This window comes from Myripristis murdjan, chromosome 4 (assembly GCF_902150065.1).
Source record: "Myripristis murdjan chromosome 4, fMyrMur1.1, whole genome shotgun sequence".
In the NCBI taxonomy this organism is placed as follows: domain Eukaryota; kingdom Metazoa; phylum Chordata; class Actinopteri; order Holocentriformes; family Holocentridae; genus Myripristis; species Myripristis murdjan.
The window spans coordinates 18,213,488-18,233,628 of record NC_043983.1 but is presented as its reverse complement, the minus strand read 5'-3'; the positions used below and the strand labels follow the sequence as shown (position 1 = coordinate 18,233,628).

Below are 20,141 nucleotides of genomic sequence, written 5' to 3'. Positions count from 1 at the left end.
CTACTATACTATTTTTGTAGATTTTCTTATTATGCTGGTGTTTGAGCGTGTATGACCCAACAACAGCTCTTGGGTATTCTAAAATCACTGTAAAGCAATTGCTCAGGTTAAAGGAGCAGTTCACCAAAAATACACACACAAAAAAAATTCCCATTTTCCTCCTGAGCAAACTATCCATCCAGATAATTTCTGTGTGTTTCAGGGAACAGCCTTTAAGGAGCATGAGTAAACTGTATCTATCTGCCATAAATCTGTACTCTTTGGGAACGGACAGATGCAGTTTGTCAGTGTTCTTCAGCAGGAAGTGGTCCCCAAGGAAACTTTTCATCCCCAACGGCTGTGGATTAGGCTAAGTATCCATGTCACTGTTTTCGGGAAGAGCTGTTGCTGTTCAGTTTCTCACATGTACATTTTTGACTGAGATTAAATACCCATCCATTCCCATTATATCAGTGTGAGGGGAGACAAAGAAGATCACGGGCAGAATGTGAACCTCACCAAATCACACAGAAACTATCTAGAGTGCACAAGGCAAAGTATCTTTTCTTGTATTATGGGTGAGCTGTTTCTTTAAGTAACTGCACAGTCACCTTCTTGCTCCCTGCTGTCAGACAGACAACTCAACTACACTGCAACCTGTGTGCTCTATCCTGACAACCAAAACAATCCTGGATACATCTCTCCTTCTTTGAATTCCTATTCCACTGTAGTGCACAAAAGCCGGAGGGTCCATATCACTCAGTGACAGTATCTTCATCTCACAGGCTAAACAGGGCGATGAGGGCACCCACATTTCCCCTCCAATTTCAAGGGAATAACAAAACAAACAGATAACCTGATAGTGAACACATTATAAGACATTTTATGCTTTTACATGCAAAGCGCACGAGTCGTTTCAGTTATTTTGTCTTTATCAGTTAGCTTGCATGCAGGTCTGGTGCTCCACTGGGTTGTACCACCACTGTTTTAGTTTCAGATGGAGAAGCAATATGACTCACCTCCATGGAGTCCAAAAAAAAAAAAAAAGCCACCAATATAATCTAGTAATGAAAATATATTTATCACAATACTGCCTGTGTGCCAGAACATAACTTTTACTGTCAGTTTAACAATCCAGCATGCTCAGATGACACCCTCACCTCTGACTGGCTCCCTGGCTCTGGGAGTTGTGCGCCCTCTGCACCTCCTCCTCCAGCCTCCTGCGTGCCTCCTCCAGCTGCAGCAGTGTCTCTGCAGGGTGCTGCTGCTTGCTGACCAGGATAATCTCCTGCAGGAGCGCCTCCTTCTCACGCAGGAGCTGCATGAAGTCCCGGTCCCGGTCTGCCTCGGCCCGACCCGACCAGCTCTCACTGTCCAGCTGTGCTAGCTGGTGCTGTATACTCTGCACCCTGAGGGAAGAGAGACAGCACAGAGTGCGGGCAACTTATTAGCAAATTTTTAACTCCTCTTCTCAACTGGCACTGGGTCAGTCAATCAATCAATCATACTTTATCTGTCCCACAAGGGGAAATTCAGTTTAAGTTACATCTTGGATACAGCTCATAGATTTAGCAACAGAGACAGGAAATCGCATGATAAATTACTTTGTTATAACTACTTGGCTTTACTATCTGGAGTACCATAACAAATAGGTTAGTGTAGTTATACCACTGGTAGTGAGCTCCTTCCTCTACAGAGATGTAACTGAAGAGCCTGAAACAGCTCAACACACACTTTTGGCTAAACAGTGAGCTGTAATGTCCAAGCTGCTTCCCCATATAAAAGCCCCCTGCCTTCAGCTTCCATCAGACACTTTACTGTCAAAACGTCAGCACCGTCAAAGGTGCACTGTGTGAAACTGCACTGAAGTGAGGATCCTGACAGCCCTGTTTCCACCTGGTGTCTTTGGTGATCTGATCAAAAGTGGACAGCTATCAGTCCATCTGTTCACACTTGGCATTAAAATGCATCTCTATGAGTCTTGCCTGCCCACTTGTGATCAGATCTCACTTTCCTGCTCTTTATGCAGATAAACATGGATCATTTCTATTTACTAAAACCAAAGGCTCATTTTTTTAAGAGTCGAGAAAGAGGGAGTTTGCTAGTCCTATTTCCCCAAAAACAAAAAATAAAAATAAAAATAAAATGGTATTTAACAGGCCCCAGGCATTTAACAAAAAGAGACATTCTTGCTTGCTCCAGCCTCATTTTAACGCACCGTCAAGGGAGACAAAAGCATCCCAGGCCATCTCCAAATAAGGGACACATTGATGACACATTGTGTGCTGTTTACACCTGAACTTAGCACTGTCCACTTGTGACTGGATCATACAGGACGGATGTTAATGCCAGGTAGAAATAGGGCCTTAGACTCAACTGACAGAAAACGTGGAATAAACACAAAACTTGATGATTAAGTCTACATGGTTCTCATCATCTCCTTTAACAGTGCAGTTTTAACAACAAGAGATTTAACATTTACATTGTGAATTGTTTTTCCAATTCTCTATGCAAATAGCAGTTGATGCACTGATTCAATGCTCCAATGTTAACTACAAATTTAGGTTGGACAAAATAAAAGACAATAAGTGGTCAACACTAAGCTTTAAAAGTCACATGTTTCTTGAGGTAAAATAAATTTTGCAATAAAACTGCATCTCTTAATGGCTTAATTGGCTCCACTGGCACTTTGTATTATCAGCGAATTGTTACTAGCCACTAGTACTTAGTATTTGATTGCACTTTAATTTCATTCCATCTAAAATTTCTAGATAGCTGCTTTTATGCATTTCAGATAAGAAGTTTTTAAAGTAATGTGACCTGTAGTGAATGATTTTGTGTACCAGTTAATGGCAATACAGCGAGATTACCTCGAAGCAAGGCCATATTTTTGGGCCTAGCAGACACCTAATGCTGGGACTATAATGACAGCATTCAGTCCGCTAATTTCTACCTGGGCTCCACCAGTGCATCAGCCAGTGCCGTTACAGGTGTGTTCCCCGGGACATTATTCAGTCAGGGTTAAATGGGAGCTCAGAGACTGAGTCCTTGGCTAGAATGAAATAACTGTGTTTATGTGTGTTGGATTTCAGACAGAGTGACTCAGTGACAGAGCATGCAAGTTTCCACAGGTCTCCCCTCTCACTCTCTCTCTCGCGCTCCCTCCTCCCCATCCCTCCCTGATGTCATGGTTGGCATTGCTGTTGCTGGGTCACCACAGCAACATGAATCTTGTAAAAAAGACTGCATGGAGCCAGTGTAATAACATGGTGACTCTATGCTGCTTCAGCTATCATCACAGCGCTGCTACCCCCTTACAGCTGGAATACACACCGTCCCAAGTGCAGCATTTTTAAATCACTATATAACACACTGCCTTACGACATACCTATGTGCGGGATTCATGAGCACCTGCTTTCAAAATAAGACGGATTTCAAGCTTCATTAGACATGATTCAGGCTGAACTGGGATATATTTAACGTAGGACACACAGAGTGTACGCAAAACCACCCTGTGGAGAGGCAGGGTGTGCACTGAGGTAGGCAGTGGGCAGGGTGCTCTCTCTCTCTCTCTCTCTCTCCCTCTCTCTCTCTCTCTCTCCACACAAAGGCAGCACACAGTCAGCAGCACGGCCAGGGAAGAATGTGACCACCCAGCTCATTCCGCTGGCCAGACATCGCTCAGCAGCCACGGCCACCAGGCACAAATACTATTCATAACACATCCTCCCACTGGAGAACTTGCAGTGCCCGGGAACAAGAGGGGGCTGACATGGCCAGTGAGTCACTGCTGCATGCCTGTGCGTCACATCAGTACTACGACTGATAAATAAGAAACACCCGAAAATACTTACTTCTTCTTGGCTTCCTCATACTGCCAGTTGAGTTTAACTTTGTCCACTAGCTGTGAGGAATCTTGGGAACCATACTGTAAGAAAACAAGGGAAAAAACACAAAGATTAAAAGTGACTTCCAGCTGTTTACCTGACAAATACTGGTGGGGACATTGATAGTTTACATTCATAAGCAAAGCTGTGCTCTTATAAAACACACAAACTGTACAGTAACAAATATCAACAGAATGTCGGCAGTCATTTCAGATCTATTAGGGAAGTGTAAATTAGATTATTTAGTGATTATATGAGCTGTTGAGTATTGTAGGAGTTGGGGTGGAGGGGTTGTTGCATGGTGCTTGTTGTCCGTACCTCTCCCATGATGTCGGTCTGACAGCCAGTGTCACAGTACTGCTGCAGATTACACGAGTCACCCACGGTTCCAGTGCTGTTTGCCCCCTCGTTCGCCGAGTCGCTAATAGACAAGCTGCTTTGGAAGTTCACCGTCAGCTTAGCCAGGCTCTGCGCAAAGCAACAGTGATAACATTAGCAAACTGATTACATTTTTAACAGCATGATGTGAGAGAGAAAATATAGTGACGTGAAGCAGAATAAATCATTAATGATATGAACAAAAACTTTTCCAGCTGCATAATTCCCTTGCAATCATACTTGAAGAAACAAGCCCACCCTTGAATACTTTGCTTGCCTTGTTCTCTGTGCGCAATATTCAGAAACATAAGAGCACAAGGTGTCTGATGTAAAACAAACAAACAAACAACAAAACACCTCACAACCTCTAAGTCAGTGGTTCTCAAATGGGGGCAGCCCTGGGGGTATGTTGGAGTAGCAGGGCAGAGCTGGGGGTATGTGAGATTTTTTAAAAATGTTAACTGAAAAAGTATCAGCCATGCATAAATGCTAAAATATTTAGACTATTCTATAATAAGTTCAACAAAATGTGTGATAAACCACTTTTCATATTCAGTATTCCCTCTGGGTTTCCCAAGGTGTCAAACGTGTGTGTTTCTGGTTTGAATTTGCTACCATGGTCGTCAAGTGAAGATGTTTGTTGACTATGACCAGGAAGCCAGACAAAAATAAAGAAAATGGATTTGAAACGTAGTAGCAGCTGAAAACAACGACAAAGAAGTAACAAAGAAGCAAAAACAGAGCCAACAAAATATCAGTAACAGGTTGATGTTTCAGACACTGATGGAGCTGTGTTGTACCTCTTTACATAGGCTTTTTAAACACATTTTTTTTTACAGTGGTCAGGGGTTACCTGGCTGACAAAATATTGCAAAGAGGGTAGATTAGTGAAAAAACTTTGAGAACCACTGCTCTAAGCAATCAACAGTACTGAGGATAATTTGTAATTTCATTCAGTCGAGCTTTTTGTCAAAGGGATTTATTCCACTCAAGACTAGCGGCACGACTAGAACAGTGGAGGTTAACAGACACTAGAGGTCAGCGTAGAATATTTCAGTGTGAAGGGTTAAGTGGTGGCAGCAGAGAGAGGAGGAGATCATCTTTTCATTCACCTGGATGAGGTCCTGCCTCTCCTTCTCTCCTGTGCTGATCGCCTTCTTGATGCTACGCAGCTCATTGAAGATGGCCTGAGCCTCGTCCAGCTTGTAGTTTGTCTGGCTGCAAGACATCTTCCTGTCAATCCTGAAAAACAACAGCAGGGGTATTTTTTAGCACATCAACTCTGACCAACAGTATTTACAAATTAAGTTTTGCAAACAAAAAAGTGCCTTTTCCAACATCATCATCAGGGTTGGGGGTCAATCTTAGCAACATTAGTAGTGAGGATAATTAGAGTGCTTGATAATGAAGCCGATATGGCATTTTCATATTCTTTCATAAGCAGCTTTATGAATTCATGCAGGAATTTTCCTATGGCTACTGGGTTTGTCTGGCAACGGAACAAACTGCAATGGGGTGATGTTAATGCAACCTTTGTAAAAAGTTAAATGCTGTAATAAATGTGAATCGCTTTTTCAATATTACTTTGATTTTCAACCCAGGCTTCTATCTGGGAGATGAGGAGAAATGGCAAATCGCTGCAATATTAGCATTTAAGTGTTGATAATGAGTTAAAAAAAAAAAAAAAAAATCTTTGGATTCCAAACATTTCTGCTCAGAATTTGCCCTCTGGATCTGGACATAATATATATGTTTTGCCATATCTTTTACTTGCAAAATATGCAGAAATAAAGACTATATTAATCAAATGGGTCAAGGGCTTTGTTGGTGTGTGGCAGGATTTTTTGACACTGCCATATTTGGATTTCCTGCACTTGACGAGTACCCGAAGGAAGCCAGTAAGAGTTTGGCGGTTCAGTAGACATCCTTTCTGTAACTAATATACACACTTTAAGCCAATTATAGTCATGTCTGCCCATGTCCGCCCATTTTACACACCTAATTATAAAGACTCAAATTAGAAATGACATCTCTCACTCCTTACCAGAAATAGGGTGGTGCTTTATATTGGAAAACATGTCAGTGGAAAACAAGTCACAAAAAATCATCAGCAGGATATTTGAAGTGGATGTCATTTTTGTGTGGGAAGGAAACAAGTTCAAGTGGTTACTTTGGACTGTGGTTTGTTGAGCAATATGGATAGTAACACCTATGACAGCCTAATGTAAACCGCGGCTGTTTTCAACACACTGAGATTTTGTTTCAGCCTTTTAAGTCTCCGTCTCAACGGCTCCATCATTTGGGGAAGTGAAATCTGAGGAAGCTCACCTTATAGCCTAAATATCAAGTTGCCACCTCTGTCAGGACAGCAGAAACCCAAAGCTTACCGTTCAAACTGCACTCAGATACAACTTGATTTACGTCTGTAGTAAATAACCTAAATGAAAACAATGGAATTCACTCATCTGAAGTGAATTCGCCTGTATTCTCAGCTGGGTGGTTTGCTCGGCGAGGGTGCGAGGTGGTTTCTTGGAGCTCGGCTGCGAGCTGGAGGAGTGCGGCGCGCTGCCTTCTCCATCACTGGGCCTGGCACGTGGCCCCGCTCTCACCACAGCCCGCTTCCTTCACTCCCCTTCAACAGCAGGTACTGTTCATCCACCGACCCTGCCTCTTCCTCCCCAAACAAGCACTGCTTTGTTCCCCCACCCCACTGGCACGGCCTGGGAGTTTATATGCTTAGCAAAAAAACGTGCCACTGCCCACCCCTCGGTGCCTGTAGTGAGCCCCCACCCTGCGTACTGTACAGCAGCACACATTCTTGGTAAGAGAGTAAACAGCTCTTCAAAATAGATTGAATAGCCATTATTCACTTGGTGTACAATGTGTTTTAAGTCAATTAAGTCCTGAAGACCACATTAACAAACTGAAAAACAACTGCTTAGTGAAAGCCTCTATGATTGATGCTCCTTGAAACTGGGAGAACTTGAGAAGATAAGGTACTGCAGATTGGGATACAGATGAGCCACAAAGATACCATTACTCAAGACTGTCCAGAATAGATAATCTCAAGTCCTGAATCCCTTGCTTTTTCCTTGAGCAGCGACGATTCATGGGGGGTTTCCATGTCAGAAGCTGCTGTTTGTTTGGTTTATCTGATGAGACATGGCGTGGGGAACAATTAGCTGTATTGCTGACAACAGCTGAGATTGAAAAACAACAGCCGTAGGGTCCCTCCTGGCCTCAAACCGACTGGGTAAAACCAACCGAGAAGAAACAATAGGACGGACACACACCCGCGTACACACAAACATACACATGTACACACACACACAAAAAAATCTTTCAAGAGAAGGATGCATTCATGTTTTCTGCAAGCTGTATATTCTCCTGGCTATTCTGGGAATCACTCGAGTTGTGTATTATCTAAGAGATAAGGGCTCTTGCCAGGACTCAGGAAGTGCAGAGGAATTTGCTGCCAGATATCTCTTGTGTTTTTGAAACTGCTCTCAAGCCCCCCCTCCTTCCCTGCCTCCCCACCCTCTCCATGGAGCAACTTCCTCTCCAGGCTGAGCCTTGGCTCCCTGCACTCCACTGGTGCATCCTCTTCCTGAGGTGGAGTCCCCTTTTCCATCGAAACTCTCTCCATTTGCCTTTCTCAAACGCTCTCTTTTTCTCTGAGAGGTGGAGCTTTTATTTCTAACATGAAATTTAGAAGCGCTCAGAAATGCTCCTGGCACAAAAGGTGAACTAAGTATTTTTTTAAAAAAAAACACACTTACAGCATCACACAGTAAAACAAACAAACAAACAAAAAAAACTCTAAAATACATGGTGAACGACAGGATCTCATTTCTCCCACTATCTCCTTACAAAGTTTCTATAAGATTTTAGCCCAAAATCTTGTAATCTCACTAATTTGCTGCTTTGCTTATATCCAAATACATAAATAAACTGCACCAAACTTTAGCTGTGATCCATCTGAACTATTCTGAAGGGATATAGTGTTATCCGGATTATTTTGAATGAGACAGCCAACTCAAATATATACAGTATTAGTCCAGTTATCGAGAGCAGCTGCTGTGTAATCATTCCCCTGAGTTATGTATGGCAGAGGTTGGAAATTTCCCATGTGACTAACACTGTAAGGGGAAATCTGTGCCAATATGGAACATGAATGAACACAGGGAGACATAAAGAGAGACAACAGAGAGGCTGAGGGCAGAAAGATTAGAGTTTGGTTGAGGACAAAGGGCGAGAACCAGAGAATAAAAACTATGTGAAAGAGAGAAAAGGGTTGAAGGTGGGGGTGCAGGGCTGGTAGAGTGTGTAGGAAGGAGAAGGGTGGCCGTGGGAGGAAGGGTGGGTCTGGGGCCCCGAAGCGGACACAGAGGGGAGAGGAACACTCACTCCTGCAGGGTCTCCACTCCCATTTCCTTATACTGCAGCTCCTGCTTCATCTGGGCCAGCTCCTGTTTGAGTCTGGAGAGCTGTGGACACAAGGCCGAACTCGGCGTTACCATGGCACACAATGGGCTTCTCTCACCACCAGCAGAGGTAAAAATGCTTAGTCATGACTATTCAGACAGAAGGGAATGCTCAGCTATGTTGATACAGAGACACATGTGCGTATACATGTGTGCACCCACGCACACGTACACACACACACACACACACACACACACACACTAAGGTGTAGCTTTGGAAAACATCAGAAATCACAGCTGACTGACTTTCAAATTGTTTGGTGTAATACGTTAATTTTCACTGTAATTACATAAGAATACCCAGAAACAGACCGGACAAGTGAATTACATTTTTAATGAAACCACAAAATGCCCAGATCTTTTATAATCCCATTTTACGGAGTTTCTGCTTTACCATGACCAGTCTATATTTTGCCTGCACTCCATGAGTGACAGCAATCTTTGGAGTAAATTATCATAAGATCATGAGTTTAATCACAGCATGTCATAATATCCTCCCTTCCTCCCACAAATAAGAAGCTGAATACCATTTGTTCTTAGGTATGAACTTTGGGATCACCTGACTTGTAAAAAAATGGAATCTAGTTATGAATAAGCTCTTAGTTGTGGTTCTGAAGTAACTTTTGTGTGGCAGGCAGCCTGTTCATCTAAAACAACACTTCATGGTGAAATGTCCCAAATCAAGCAGACACACTCTACCCATATGACTGAGCAGAGAGAAATGTCTAGCTTGGCCCTCTGAGTCAGGGACCTGGCCTCTGTATGACCCTCAGATGATCTCATCCTCATCCTCTAGAGGCCCCTGGACAGAGCCAGTGTATCCTGTAGGGGCCACACCCGAGCCCCTTCTGCCCCAAAGGGCCCCTCGCCCCGGCTGAGTCCGGCCCATTGTTCTCCTCTGATAATGACTTACCCGCTCTCGCCTACAAGCTATTTCCACTTTGATTTGGTCGGGGTCATATTTTGCATTTGAGGACGAGCCAGAGAGTGCTGCGGACAAGGAGAGGAGAAAGGAATAAAGAAAAGAGAGAAGCGGTTAGTTAGTCCTCTGTGCTCTGACACATTTTACTGACAGATGATCGATTAACAGATTCCAAAAAAATCGATTCATTCATCATCAACTTCTACATATTTTACATTCACTCTATGGTTTCAGACCTCTCATAGCTAAATACACCCCTGGCAGCTCTGTGGCGAGCCCAAAGAGCATCACAGTTCTGAATGGACGAAGAAAATAACTCTGTCCATGGCCTGTTTCAGTTCAAAAGACATACAGCCCTACAGTGTTGTTGAAAATGAAGGCTTTCCAGTAGGAGGTTCAGAGTAAAATTGGCTTGACATTTGATATTTGCCAGACATTCACAGACTAACCTGCTCAAAAGTCTGCAAAACATTCAGCTGATGAGTCAAGCCTTCCTAAACCAGTAACATTTACCGTATATTGTCAAACAATCACCTTACATCATTCCTGTACATTTGTTGTGAGAAGGATTTTAGCTGCTGCAGAGCAACCCAACATGAGACAAGAGGACCTGCTGTTGCTGTCGAGATGAAGTTGGTTTTACATTTCTACCCTCTGTGTTGAGTTCAAGGAACTCAAAAACTCAAAAAATAAAAGAAACAGACTGATAAAAGCAGGAATAGGTACATGTAGGACTATGTATCCAGTCTCATGTGTTCAGGTTAATCTCTGGGCTGTGTGTATAATGTCTGTTTGAGGTTAGTGTGTCTTACTGCTGGTGAGGGAGCGGCTGTCCTCCTCTGAGAGCTCGTGGAAGAGCAACATCTCCTGCTGAGCCAGCTCCAGACGCTGCTGCTTCACCAGGTACATCTCTTTCTTGGCGTTGAGGGCCTCCTGGGCCACAACCAGGTACTCCTTCAGCATGCGCTCCTGCTCCTGCCGCCATTGTGTCCGCGGGTTCTCGATCTGGGTCGTCTCTGACAACAAGCGTACAACAATATTGTATTTCATATCAAAATCCCCATGAAACAAACCGTATTTACCTCCTGGAAAACAGTATACCTTTAATGGTGATGTCATGCTACAACAGCAGGCATTTGATCCAATAAAACCTTCTCATATTATTTAACAATCCTCGGCCCATCCCATCAAATGAGATCAATCAATTGGTTTACACTTTTGAATGGTCCCTCCACATGTTAGGTCCTGTCCCAAAATCCCCCTCTAATAGGAAATACATAAAATCAAAGAAATGGGTGCCATTTCATTGCACCATTTCTTTAAATTATCCTCTTGTCAACTGTGATAATGTTCATCAAAAATATCAGAAGGGCCTTGAGATCAGCATGTCTTACTGCTGGTGACTCAAGACACAGAAAACTGAGCACATTACTTTGATATTCAGTGATGATAGAAACTAATCATGTCACCAAGATGTCTACAGGTATCAGAGAATTCAAGTTAATGCTTTCTTAGAGCTTTTAAAGACAAAGTTTAGCGAAATTTATTGCCAATTTTTGGACAGATCATCATTTCTTTATTCAGGCCAGCATGGCAGGTAAAGTATAAAGCTAAATTTGGTCCAGTACAGAGATAAGTTTGAGGCACAAATATAGTAGGTTCTTAATTAGATGATTTCCTGAATTTATTAGAAGAGTAAGAGTTTCCTTTAGGTTTTATAAATTAACTTTTGACTTTGATACAAATTGTGACTGACGTTGGCAAAACCAGGTGGAGAACTGAAATTAGATTAAATGTTCATTGAAACTGAAAATAACCCTAACCCTTTTACATTCAAATGTAAGACCATTTAATGACTATTGAGGCCTAATGTTTATAAAACTGAATTTAATACTCTTTCAGACTTTCAAAGGGCCTGTAGACCCCCCGGGTGACATGCATGTGAAAAGTGTACATTTTGAGCACAAAAAAATCAGAGGAGCAGATCTGCTGCTCGGTTCATGAGATCAACTGTGAGAAGAAAAAGGGCACAGGATGTATGGAGCCGCTGTTCTGGACCCTTCCCTCTGCACTTCCTTTTAACGAATAAATGTTTTACCCAGTCACAAATAAATGCTGCGCTGTTCACAATGATCGAATGGGATCCAAGTCAGAAGAACTCCGGTCCGAACAGGTTCTCAGACAATCTACTTTTGGCACTGAATTTATTTCACTACTATCGGTGTCCTCTCAAACTGACCAACAATACTAATTATTAACTTATAAAGAAGCAGTGGGAAAAAAAACAACGCTGAGTCATTTTCATGAGGAAGATGTGACACATCTATAAGACGGAATATGATCATGCTGCCACAAATTCCAAAGACTTCGAGACTGACAAGGTCCCCATTTTAACTGATTACGTGTATGCTACATATCTTTTTTCATGCAGTGAGATGAAGGATACATACAAATTGTGTTTTTCATACAGTGGGGGTACAGAGGATGGCGATGTACTCACTGTTTATGTGGTCGATGTAGTAAACTCCCACCTGCTGGTCATAAACCACCTCCCACCCAAGAGGCAGCTCATCTCCAACACAGTCAGCAAACGTCAGGGGCTTGGTGATCCTGAAAGTAGTTAATTCATTTAGCGATGCCAAGAAATGAACATATAAGCTTCAGAAACAGTGACACAAAATGATACAATATACTTTATTAATCCAGAGGGCACACTAGTTTGCTCCCAAACACATTTTACACAACAAAACATACTCCAGCCCAACACAGAATCATAATAGAGGGAGATCACACAGCCCTGTGCAACATCACTGACATAAAAACACCACCACAAGAAATAAATCACATCATCAACATCAACGGCATCACCATAACAACTACCACATCATCCACACCAGCCACAGCATCATCATATTGTCAGCGCTGCTCATTGAAAACCTGACTACTGTGGGAACAAAACACTTCCAACACTTCTCAGATGAATAGTTGGGCATTCGCAGCCGGCTGCCAAAAACATTGAGCATATATATATTTCTCAGATGCCCACATGGATCAGTCTGGTCATCTGAATTCACTTTGCTTTCTCCTTCATGGATTAAAATCTCACTCATACAGTGACACCTCAACCTGTTTTCCATCTTCACTTTGGTTATCACCAGTGCGAATCAAAGATCAACTTCCTACTCATAACAACAGCCAATGCTATTGATATGAGTGCTAATACTTATGTAAGGCTCTGCGGAAATCCTCACGTATGGCTAAAACATTAGACAGGAGTGCAAAATTTAAAGAAAAAAAGACTATTGATCACTACTGACCTGCTTCTGACTCAACCTGGGGGAATGATTCCTGCCATCTGTCATTTACATCACACCGCACTAGGCCTGCAACTAAGAATTATTTTCACTGTTGACTGACCTCCTTTTTTCAATTTATCACTTTGTCTACAAACAAAATGACAAATGTTCATGAGAGGTTAGCAGAGCTCAAAGTGACAACTTCAAATTGCTTTGCTTTCCTGACCAGCAGCCAAAAGCCATATTCATTTTATAATGATGTGAATGAAGAAAATCATCTTTGTTAAGCTGTAATCACCAAAAATAAGGGATTTTTTATTGATCGGCAACTAAAATGATTAATCAGTTATCAACATAATAATGATTACTTTAATTGATTTAATTTTCATCATCACTGCACTCATTGATCGAAGGGGGCGCTGAAACCTCTGTACATCTTATCTCCTTCTGTTTTGTTCTCCTGCTCTGGTCTTGAAACATGGTTCATACACTTCATACACACACACTCATTCATGGATGATACGTTTCTCTAAAATTCTTTTAACAGGTGAAAAAGAAATTCAAGATTTCTGTCTCCCACATAATAAAAACGTTATTGCTGTCTTTCCACTGACTGGCCCATAGGGAACTTGCTCTGCATCACTCATTCATATATTTACTCCAGCCTTCAGGTTTCTCTGAATCACACTTCACACTGAGGCCCAGAGACACTTATGTTTCAGTGTCTAAATCTCAACTCTGAAATACATTTCCCTCTAAGAAAAAAAAGTAGCCTCTTGCAAAAGTAAACTATAGTAGTCAATATTGTGACTGAGATTTTTTTTTTAACTGTGCAAAGGCTTTGAATATTCTTTTTAACTGTGCAAAGGCTTTGAATATTCATTGCAAAAGAAATCACTGAAACAGCAAAAGGAGGATAAAAGGTTATAGTTGATAAAATTTAAGACATTCAAGATGTTGAAATGCTTTCCACTGTTGACGGGCAGGCAGCGCTGCCTCCTCAGCTGTGGTTACAGTTAGGGATTAGGAAGCGATGGCAACTTTCGGGGCAAGAAAGTACCATGAACATATTGAAGATTAAAGATGTAGTAGCATATTTGTCATACTAATCCAGGGTTGCTACTGACTAGAAAAAATTCTTCATGGGCTTTGTTGGCCATGATTTACAGGGAGAAGATCTGGTCAAATGGGTGGAAAACCAAATCCTTAATAATTCTGCAAGCCACTGACGATAGATGGCAAAGGTGACGGCGTCACACTGCGTTCTGAGTGAATGACTGGAGACTTACATTAAATATACATATTAAAATCTATTAAAATCTGATTTGAAGTGTCTTGATATTTGCATTAACAAGTGGTGTGAACAGCTGACTGTCACAGGGCAAACTCCTTCACTTGCAAGAGAAAGGTACCAGAAGGAATAAACCAAAGTAAAACAAGTGGTATTTTCACTGCAAAATCACTGATACTGAGCGATAGGTTTTTGTTTTAAGAGAAGGGAGTTACTCCGCAAAAGTCGGTTCCTGTTTAAACTGAGACTGAGATACAAAATGACTAAGCAAGGTTTAATACATCATTTAGGCCTATCTCATATTTTCATAATGAATTTATGCATAAGCTACCTCTTGTTGCACTGTGCTGGTTATCTTAAAACTAGCATTGAAACTGGACTTGCGTGTCTCCATTTAATTGACAGATCGTCGGCATACAGCCCACAACTTTCAGGGGACAGCATTACCAAATCTGGATTTGTTGCTGCAGTCAAAAGGCCAAATCTCTGATTATGAAGTTTTATCATACTGACAGGCAGGCTTGGATTTACAGTGATTACAACAACATCAGCAATGATGCCCACAGTCAAGTGTAATGTCACAGAATGACTCATCAACTCGTCTGTTTTGATGTTGGCCCCTAACACTTTGGTCTCCATTGCTGCAGCTGGCTGTAACAATGACTACAACAGGCCAGGAGGGCTGGGCAATAAAGTGATATTATATCAATATTGTAATATCAGACCAGATATTGTCTGAGATTTTAGATATGGTAATATTGTGATACAGCTATATGTGTTGTCTTTTCCTGGTTTTAAAGGCTGCATTACAGTAAAGTGGTGTAAATTTCTGAACTTATTAGACTGTTCTAGCTATTCTGTTATTTGCCTCTACCCACATAGTTATTATTTAGGCAATACTGACGATTATTTATAAAAAATATTGTTGTCTAAATATTTAGGGAAGCCACATGTCCCTGAATTATCATCATAATAATAATATCATGGTATTTGGTCAGAAATGTTGTGATATTTGAGTCTGTCCATATCGCCCAGTCCTACAGGTCAGTGTTTAAGTGTTTTTTTATTATCTTCTTTCACATACGATTTTCAAATATAAATGTCAAAATGTCAGGCCTGTCCTCTGATTGCATCCAAATAATTGCAGAAAAATTTCAAGCATTGTTGCATTGTGCACCAGCAGGTTTCCTAAATCAAAATGTTTGAATAACACCAAAATTCATACAGTAACAATCACCATCAATCACCAGCCTGGACAGTCAGCGTTGAGGCTGTCACCCCTTCCACCACAGAGTACCCACAATACACACAGTGCACGATGCCTTATCCCGGCTAGGTATGCATACAATGAGGGGACTGCCCAGAGAGAGTAGCTGAGGCATCTCCAGCACATTCCAGAGACGAGAGACACAGCGACTCTCCGTGAATGTATAAGCTAAGTTCACAGAGCTATTTGGCTGGACTGAAAGGAATCCTTGTTCATGATAAATCACACAGAATTCTTCTGAAAGCCCATAAACAATGGCTTTATGTTGGGTGGACTGTGTTTTGCACTGCTTTGAGCAGCCATACAGGTTCAGCGGCAGTGGGTTGTTGTGCACCTTGCACACAAAACAACTGCTCATCAGTCCCGCAGACAATATGCAGATGAATATCTGCACCAAGAAAGCAATGTATAATCAATAGTCAATAGCGCTGATAGAGAATAAGACACAGAATACAAATGAAATTTTACCCCTTAGCATTTATGCTACGGCTTTGGCTCCACAACTCCCTGTAGCTAAAGATCCAGGTCAAATGTCACATGTTCACCCAACAATGAGGACATGCATGTGCTTGTCCCTTGTAGTTTGATTTGACAGAGACATAAGCATAGTTTAACACTTTTCTGATTGATTACACAAGAGTACTATAGAGAGATAGTGCACCACAATGTGGACACAGTGTGTTAAAATGTGCCGCACATAAAGGCAAACACAAGGACAAAGCAAACACAAGCACACTCCTCACCTGCTCCTGCCTAATGTGTTAGTATAAGGTACACAAATGCTAATGAAATACTTCATGAAAATTTAGACAGGATAGTCAGACCACATATTCCTGTTTGATGGGCATTTTAATGGTTTAACTAAAACAGTAAAAATGTGAAGCATTATTGGGATCATTGGGCAAGAACAATCTAAACATTCAGTGAGTATTTGAATGTGTAGTATGTTATGCGGTCTTGTGACAGCAGCTTGTTTTGCCAAGTCATGTCTTGGTATTGAGAGACTTTGTAATTGCTGGACAACATGGAAAACTCTCTCTCTCTTTCTCTCTCTCACACACACACACACACACACACACACACACTCACTCACTCACTCACTCTCTCACACACACTCACTCTCTCACACACAGAGGGAGAGAGAGAGAGAGAGAGAGAGAGAGAGAGAGAGAGAGAGAGAGAGAGAGAGAGAGAGAGAGAGAGAGAGACTTGAGCAACAGAGGCGCGCTGTGATGACAAAATATGACCTAGATATTCACAGGACGGCCCAGCCAAAGTACTTGCTATATCAACATTTTTGATGGACTGTTGTCTAGCACCAATCCCAAGAGTAACATTCACCAAACACAGGACACATCAGGCCTGGGTCTGTGGTGTCAGTCGGTGAGCTTCTCACACAAGATCAACTCCTGAAGGCATCAGGTCACTCGCATCAAAGTCACAGTCAAAGTATTCATGGTCATATTCAGGTAACAAGATTCCCTGTACATAGAAATTCTTCCTTTGCCTTCCACCAATGCCATTGTCAAAGAAACATGAGGAATAGAAACCTTTCACTTGCTGAAACACTTGCATTTTGTCACTTGCTAAAACTAAAAAGAAACATTAAAGGTGCACCATGCACTACATTACTCACAACAAGAATTTTTTAAAGCCTAATCATTTTGATATAGCTCTAAAACCCCTGATACAGTCCCCCAAGCAGCAAAAATTTGAACACTGTATATATGTATGTAATATCATAATATAAGTGTCTCCTTTCCCTGGTTTTAAAGGCTGTGTTACAGTAAAGTGATGTGGTTTTCTGATCTTACTAAACTGTTCTATTGCTTGTTTCTACATGCTTAGTCGTCATATCCACATTACTGATAATCGCTTAGCAAAAATTTCTTATGTGTAAATATCTTATGAAAGCACTAATAGTCATCCTTACAATACTGTCACAGAATCAATATCAATATCGAAGTATTCAGTAAAACATTTTGTGATATCAATACTGATTTTGTCTGTTTCCTAAATGGGTATTTTGACTGCTATAAACCAACTTCAAGTGTATGTACTCTTACAGCATTAATTCATTCACCGGCATTCATTGCAAACCTGTGAATAATTTAAAACATCTTGATATTCTGTATCTCTCCACTGTGACTACCTAATAAAGCAGAAATGATCAAATAAATAATCTAAAATGCCTAAAAAAACAAAGACTGATGCAGGTCCATTATGTGCAGCAGCCTAAACTGGGGCCATCGTGCGTCTGCAGGTTCTGCACTTGTTGCTGTGACACAGTGAACATGTCTGTCACCCAGTGACATATTAATGCCTGTAGGAGAGCCCTAATGGCTTTAAGCGGCTCAGAAATGCCTCCAACAGACAAAGAAACAGGCTGTCCATGTAGATCAAAATATTGTTCTGATATTTTATGCTCTTTAGGATCGTTTGCATTGCACCATATTGAGCCTGCAACCTACGCTGAAATAGAAAATGAGAACCGAGACTGATAGAATGACAAACATTTTCAGCTGTGAGTGGAATGGCAATGAATTGTTTCAGGGCCACGCAGCCTCCAACAACTTAGCAGCAGCAAAATATATTTAGTTGTCAAAGACATTTGCTAATTCTAGAATAATCTGTGCTGTCTTCGGCTGTCCCGGAGGATATTTCTATCTGCAGCCGTCCCCCTTTGCCTGGCGACGGGGTGTTGCATGGGAAAGGCATGTGAAACTGGACTCTGGGCTACTGGACCTCGTCTGGGTCCTTGCAGCTCCTCAGGCTTTGGTCCTCATCTACAACAAAAGCCGAAGCAGCACGGCCACTGCAAATTAGGATGCACTAAAGAACAGCCTCTGCATTCCCCAGTGCTCTCCTAAAAATAATATTTCTTGTTACACTTAATTATAGAACCCAAGAGGCAGTGTTTTAATGCTTTGGATTTAAGTTACTATTCTCCAGCTTGACCACAATGAACACACTCACCGCTCTTTGGGCTTGACTGCCACATGTTTTTAGGCAGCTAATAAAATTGAAAGCCGCTCTTGCCGCTGCTGGCTTTCAAACATTTCAGTCAGGTCAGACTGAATATGACCACTTTTAAATTGTTAATTATTCCGCCAACTGTGTTCATTTATACAAGTTGTCACCATGGCAAAGCTCAGTCTTCCCAGTGTGGGTGTTCATATGGAACATGTTTGCCACCGACGTTTCACTGTGATGTCTGAATTTACCAAAAACTAGTCTGATGAAACATCCTCAGTCTGGAGAGTCAAAACACAACCACAGCTTGAACCTATAAACGCAGAATTCAACCATACAATTCAATAAAGATGAGAAAATCAGACAGCAGACAGAGTTTAGCAAGCTCTACGCCTCAACATCTGATTAAAAAAGAAATTGCGGCAACACACTTATCCAATCACTGAAAGTATGTGTCTTTTGTCGTCTCGGAGTGCCAACTGCTGGAGTCTAGAAATAAGAATTGAGGCTTGACCTCTGGATGACAAGCATTGCATATGCGACCAGAAAAACAACAAATGCGACGACTCCGACACAGTGTCATTGATGGGCATGAGGCGATAACAAAAAATTTTGTATGTTCCCCTTTTAACTGGAATATGCGCCCCAAATAACACCTGCTTTCATCTCCATACCACTCCTCTGTTGGTGCTTCTCTGGAGGGGGCTAACAGACACAGCCTCGGGGAAAAAGGCCACAAGTGTTGGTCTAAAAATTCCGGTCTAAGTTAAAAAAGAAATGTGAAAACAACTTTGGGAGGAATGTCATTTATGTCCACCCTCTCTGAGGGACTGGTGCAGCATTTCAGAGTGAGGCCTTAAGCAGCTGGTCACAGCAGACAGACAGACAGACACCCACTCCTCCCATTATGTCCAGAATCTTATGGAAATAGGTCTACTATAAGTAGATAGCATCTGACATCTCTGTCTCAGGACACATTTAGATGGTGTCTAGAGAGATGGGAAGGGCAGGTCTTACTGGAAGCGGAACAAAGTGTCATTCTGGGTCTCCTGTGGTAACACACAGCTATAATGCAGTCATGGCCATGGGATTCCCAAAAAGCATAACATTATGTTAACATAACACATATCCATACAAAACAGCCAAGTGTGAGAAGCTATAGTGTAGATTAGAAAAATTAAAAGAGCCTAAAGTTTAATGGTATTTTTTATGTGGTTTACCAATACAGTCCTTCACTTGTTATACAGTCTTTCTTCCGCTTTTGCATATAATTGTGTAGATATGTGAAGAAACCAAAAAAAAACAAAAAACAAACAAAAAAAAAAAACAATGGCAACAGACAGCTCTAAGTTGGTCCAGTGAGTTTGGCATGTCCTGTTTAGATAGCATTCTTCACATAATACACATAGCAAATGAGCAACTCCATGTCTTGGCTTTCTGTAGTAGTAGTTGTAGTAATGGGCGCACGCGCGCGCACACACACACACACACACACACACACACACACACACACACACACACACATGCACACGCACGCAGAAACAGACAGACAAACATACGGAGTCTGGTGCAAAGCAATATCTACCAAACAAAACAATTAATTTTTTGTTGTTGTAATTCATCAAGTTAGGAGGGGATTCAGCTGGAAAAAAAAAAAAAAAAAA

At 41.6% G+C, this 20,141-nt stretch overlaps 1 protein-coding gene across 1 annotated transcript in view; it reads right to left on the bottom strand.

Annotated features, from left to right (window-relative positions):
* Positions 1 to 20,141, bottom strand: part of wwc3 (WWC family member 3) — a 34,209-nt gene that overhangs the window by 8,637 nt on the left and 5,431 nt on the right. The window contains exons 2-9 of the mRNA XM_030050278.1: positions 12,151 to 12,260; positions 10,463 to 10,666; positions 9,642 to 9,718; positions 8,652 to 8,731; positions 5,357 to 5,486; positions 4,185 to 4,334; positions 3,834 to 3,907; positions 1,140 to 1,388 (exon numbers count right to left, since the gene is read on the bottom strand). Of these exons, the coding sequence (XP_029906138.1) occupies positions 1,140 to 1,388; positions 3,834 to 3,907; positions 4,185 to 4,334; positions 5,357 to 5,486; positions 8,652 to 8,731; positions 9,642 to 9,718; positions 10,463 to 10,666; positions 12,151 to 12,260 (1,074 nt within the window). The remainder of the gene's footprint in view (positions 1 to 1,139; positions 1,389 to 3,833; positions 3,908 to 4,184; positions 4,335 to 5,356; positions 5,487 to 8,651; positions 8,732 to 9,641; positions 9,719 to 10,462; positions 10,667 to 12,150; positions 12,261 to 20,141) is intronic.